Source organism: Trachymyrmex septentrionalis, unplaced genomic scaffold, assembly GCF_001594115.1.
Source record: "Trachymyrmex septentrionalis isolate Tsep2-gDNA-1 unplaced genomic scaffold, Tsep1.0 scaffold82, whole genome shotgun sequence".
In the NCBI taxonomy this organism is placed as follows: Eukaryota; Metazoa; Arthropoda; class Insecta; order Hymenoptera; family Formicidae; genus Trachymyrmex; species Trachymyrmex septentrionalis.
This window is the reverse complement of record NW_017306008.1, coordinates 158116-163426: the sequence shown is the minus strand read 5'-3', so window position 1 is coordinate 163426 and position 5311 is coordinate 158116. Positions and strand designations below refer to the sequence as shown.

Below are 5311 nucleotides of genomic sequence, written 5' to 3'. Positions count from 1 at the left end.
ATAATATTATGTGTATTTTTAATATTTTAAAAATGCTTAATCACAATTGTGATAGTTCAAAATATTTTTTAATTTAAAAAACTTTTAAAAATATTTATACTATAAAAAATATAGATTCCATTATACTTTTTTTATATTGATGTAATTTTAAACAAAATGTTTTATACATTTTTTAAATAATACTTTCACAATGTAATAATTTAAATAATTTTTAGTATTCTATCTTTTCGATCTTCAAAAAATTTTGCGGCGCCAATGATCTCCTTTCGACAGATTTCTAGATTGGACTACCGCTAATGGTTGTAGATGTTAATATTGTTGAAAAATGACAATAACGATATTTCTGCTTATATTATTTTCTCTTTTTTTTATTCCATTTATTCTGTAGACGGTTTTAAGGGCGACATCGTGCTCTGGTGTAAACTGTTGCTGCCTGGCGCCGTGAAGAGAATTTACAATCTGCAGAGCAAACAACTGATAAAGTTGTTCGCGCGGTTGCTGCTCCATGACGAGGACGCGATGCTGGAGCATTTGGAACAAGGCGATGTGGCTGAGACGATCAGCGTGTTCTTTGAAAATAGCGCTGCCGCGTCGCCTTGCGCCGCAAGCCTATTGACTATTCAAGATGTAAGTCGGCACAATTTCGCGAATTTAGAGGATGAGAACAAATCACAGAGAAATAAATAAACGGTGAACTAAATAAAAAGAAATTAGAATAATAAGATAAAATGATTCAAAAGAAATTAAAATAATAAATCATCCGACTAATTAAAATTAATTTTTCTTATCGTTCTCACGTTAAAAGATGAGCTTATTTGTCGGTATAATTTATTTGAAAAAATGCAACACTCGCAGAGCGAGTTGAGCCTCATGTCTTTATAGTCTATTTGATAAAAGCGTAACTGATTTATATATATTTATAAATTTACATATCCGTGTCTTATCCGCTGTCCGGAAGATTATCAATATTATTTGTCGTTTTCATATCATTTTTTTTCCACTTATTTACAAACATCTTAGACCTTTTGATGCAACCGGCATCTTCGGTCCTTTCGAGTGCGAAATAAAATTTCGAAATTTCTAGCGATATTCATCGTTATATAAGTCGTTCTTTAATAAAATCACATAGTAACTAAGATTCTCTCTGTTTAAGGAGGTTGTAAGGTAAATGCAATGTGTTAAGGGAATCCTAAAGCCGTCTGTATTACCGACTAAATCATATAACTTTTTTATAACAAATATGTTTTTCTCTTTCGTAGATTCGATAATCCTTTTTCAAGATTAAAGTATACGCATTAATATATGTTTGTGAGGTGGAGTTTATGCCAAGAACGATAAAATATTTCGAAATTGACATATTTTTTACCATTTCTTAATGTAACATGGCATTTCAAGCTGTCAGGTTTACTTGATACGAAACTTTTGCAACCTGTACTTACGAAATAGTAATTCACAAACATATATTGTAGTTTGCATAAACAATTTTTGGGATAATATTTGCAATAACTAGAACAATCTATAGCGATAATGAATTGTTCTACTATTAAAAAAAGAGGTGCCGGATAAGAAAATGTTTTTTTTTCGTTTTCTACTATTTCCGTTCGTCATAGGGAATTGTACTTTTGGAACAATGTTTGGAACAACTAGAACAATCTATAGCGAGAAGAAATTGTTTGATTTTTCAAAAATAGGGGGCTAGTAAAAAAAATCGTTTTTTCCATATTATTGGAGAACGATTTGGAATAAGATAATATCGCTTTGGAACAATATAGAACAAACTCGCAACAATCTGGACAAAACAATTATCAAAATTTTAATTCTCAAAAAAAGGAGGACTGACTTCACACACATTAGCGATTTACCCTTATTTTGAATTCTATAATGACTAACCGACCAATCAACGTTCTATCGACTGAAAATGATTGGATTCGATTTTTCATATTATTCTGTGAAAAAGACATCTATAATATATATACGAGTTTATTTTTTTAAGTGGTCGTTGAAAAGTTATAAACAATTTTTTGTTTAAAAAATTTAAATTCGAATAAAAATTTTGCAAAAATTACGTAAATTTAATTGGATCAAATTGAACATTTTTTGTCTCTTAGACTTTTCTTTAAAGCAGTAATTTTCGGGATAAAAAATGTCAAAACTTGAAAAATGATTACCTTTATAATTATTTTTCTCGCAAACTTATTATCCAATCAGTGCGAATAAAAAACGAAAATATTTAGTCAATTTTAAACTATAACGAAAATTTTATTTTATTTTAATCTGTACTGTTATTAACAATAAAAGTTATTATAATAAAGGCGCGTCCGCGGCACGTGAGCGGTTTCGACTCTCGGCACCGAGCGTGTTTGCATGTACGAGTTTGTGCGGGTTTTGTTTTCAATAGCATTTCTTTCATACTCATTCAATTCGTAGTGTAGTCCTAAAAATAAAAATACCCTGACGGTGCTTTGAACAAAGATTTGTCAGATTTTTAAAACTCCAATCCGCAACATGTGGAACGAACAAGTAAAAAAAAAAGGAAATGTAATCTTTTCATATAGGATTCAGACCGCGCATTGGCTTAGACGTTTTATTTTTTTATTTGAAAACTACAGCGTATATCTCGAAATGTTATAAGACTTTTTTGTTCACCTTAACCTGCTTTTATGTCCTCAAAGTGCGTACATTATATTATTTCTGAGACACCTTGTATAATTGGATTCTTTGGTTAACTGTACCATATCATCATGTCGCAATTCAGATTTCAGTAAATACTTCTCTTTCTTCTTACTGTCTTATTATTATCACACAAACATAAAAAATTAGTTTTAAATAATTATTGAAAAAACCGTGCGTGCGTGCGTGCGAAAAAAAAGTACTTTGGCATTTGTTCCGCCAGAGCTCGACTACACTACTGTATTCAATTCGTTGTGTTTATAGTTTTTATGTATGTGTTTATAGTATTTATGTATGCAGTTTGTTTAAAGCGTAAATATTAATATATACGTTTTATGCCCTTACAACCTTCTTAATGCATTGTAAGAAAAACTTTTACCTGCTTGTTTAAAAAATTTTGATTAGTGATTCTTAAATAAAAGCTCGTTTACAAAAATTGATAAAAAGTATGTCTCAAAGATATCAGCAGTAAAATTGACAACGGCAGTAATTGAATGACTTATTAAGCATTGTAGTATCGAGATTGTTAATACATATATATAATTATATAATTAAAAAATGAATAAGATTACATACATAATCTAGTACATAATAATCTAGTACATAAATAATCTTTTTTATTTTTTAAAAATAGATCATTTAAAAGTTATGTAGGTCACGCTCTTGAACTGTGAAATACATATACAATATTTCATCATCAGTTACATTTTTTGTAACTAGTAATTATCAAAGATAACGTTACGTATAACATTTGCTTGCGAAAATTTTTGCGATTTTTACTTAGTATAATTTATCTAATAAAACAAAATATATGAACACGCGCGCAAAGTAATTTACCGAAATTTCATGTCTTTATTAATGAGTTTTATCGGACAGGTTGATCTCTTTTTGGAAAACTTATCACGTTTGACCAAGGAGGAGGAGCAGATCCAGCATTTTCGATCTATCCTCGATAAGTAAGTTCATTAATCGTTCTTCTTGTTAACCTTCAAACTGCAACATGTAAAGAGGTCTTCTTGAAATTTTTATCAACGCAACAAATATACAAACTGCGATTACGTTCGTACTGTTTCGATGTTTCCATATCTAATTGGCATAAAATAGTGATATAATTTTATTATCGCTTCACTTTCTCAATTAACGTCGACTTATCGCTATCTAATTAATATAAAATATCGTAAAAATTGTATCAACGTTCTATTTTAACATTTAACGTATTTAATAGGTTATAGCTTACATTTTTATTTAGCTTTATCGTATTTATTTACATGGAAAAGAAAGATATAGTTCACATAACTAAAAATATTTAGTTGTGACAAATGTAACATCAATCTAGTTATTTTTATGTGATAGGAATGTGTATGGTTGATATGATTTATTTACTTTGATCAACGTAAATAACGTGTTACAATGTAATTAGGAGCAATCTGGTTGTAACCAAAACTTGGTTAGGAGATCATTTTCTATGGATAAGTTATATATCTGTATTGTTGCGTCAATCGTGACATGATATATAATAATAAGTATTAAATTATTAATTATATATAAGAATTATTTTTTTGTTATATCATGCTATAAATTAAGTTGCAATTTCAATAAGCAAAAGCGACTCACCACGCTTACAATTAAAAATATATATTAAAATATGTGAAACGCCGTCACTGCAACATAAGTCATTCAACCATTATACTATGATTCAAGTAACCACATAAATAGTTGTTCCTTTTTTTATTATTTAATCTGGTTGGCATCACCAAATTTCTATGTAGATCAACCATTCTGTTTTTTCTGTGTATATTTATTAATATTACGTACTCCTTGTCATTTTTTTCTTAAATTTCACATTTGTTTTAAATTGTACTAATTTTTATAATATGAAAGGCATATCATGTAAACTGCGATGCTCGCAGTTGAACGGTTAAATGCTATCATTTATCTTTTTATTTTTATGTTGAATATTTGATAAAAATTTTAGATGTACCGCCAACGATCTAAAGATGATCATACGTCTGATTAAGCATGATCTGAGGATGAACGCCGGACCAAAACATATGTAAGTGCATATTTTTTTTTTGTCAGTTTTAAAATATGGATGAGTGCGAAAGTGTCCGAGTCTAAAAAAATTTGTATAATATGTAACTCCACAATGCAATATCTTATTTAAATTTGTAATTATACAATATTTACTATTCGATAGATCGAAGTTTTTGCTTTAAAAATCTGTTTTTTGAGTTGTGATACGACTATAAAGAGAGAAAATTTTCCATTTTGTCCAACTCGGTTCCTATATATAAAAATGATCAAATTCACAGAAACTTAAAAAACATAATGACCTTTTAAAAGTAGAAATTTTAAATAGAAAATTTAAAATCCTCTTTCAAAATTTAAATTTCGTTTATTTTTAATGAAATTGCATTTTGAATAATAAATCGGGCATGAATTTTTGCACTCATCTAATTCAATAATAATTAAAATATATACATATATGTTGCATATTCAGTCTCGAGGCGGTCCACGCAGACGCCTACAAGGCCTTCCAGATGTCCCGAGATTTGGAAACGGTAGTGCGACGTTTCCTGTTGAACTTGAAAGAAAAATCGAGCGCTTCAGGCTCATCACTAAGCCAGAATAAAGTGGCCAT

At 29.2% G+C, this 5311-nt stretch overlaps 1 protein-coding gene across 1 annotated transcript in view; it reads left to right on the top strand.

Moving 5' to 3' along the window:
- The window catches only part of LOC108754900 (DNA ligase 3), a 60484-nt gene that overhangs the window by 36367 nt on the left and 18806 nt on the right, over nucleotides 1-5311 (top strand). Inside the window, exons 4-7 of the mRNA XM_018497560.1 lie at nucleotides 389-627; nucleotides 3547-3626; nucleotides 4646-4723; nucleotides 5171-5303. Of these exons, the coding sequence (XP_018353062.1) occupies nucleotides 389-627; nucleotides 3547-3626; nucleotides 4646-4723; nucleotides 5171-5303 (530 nt within the window). The remainder of the gene's footprint in view (nucleotides 1-388; nucleotides 628-3546; nucleotides 3627-4645; nucleotides 4724-5170; nucleotides 5304-5311) is intronic.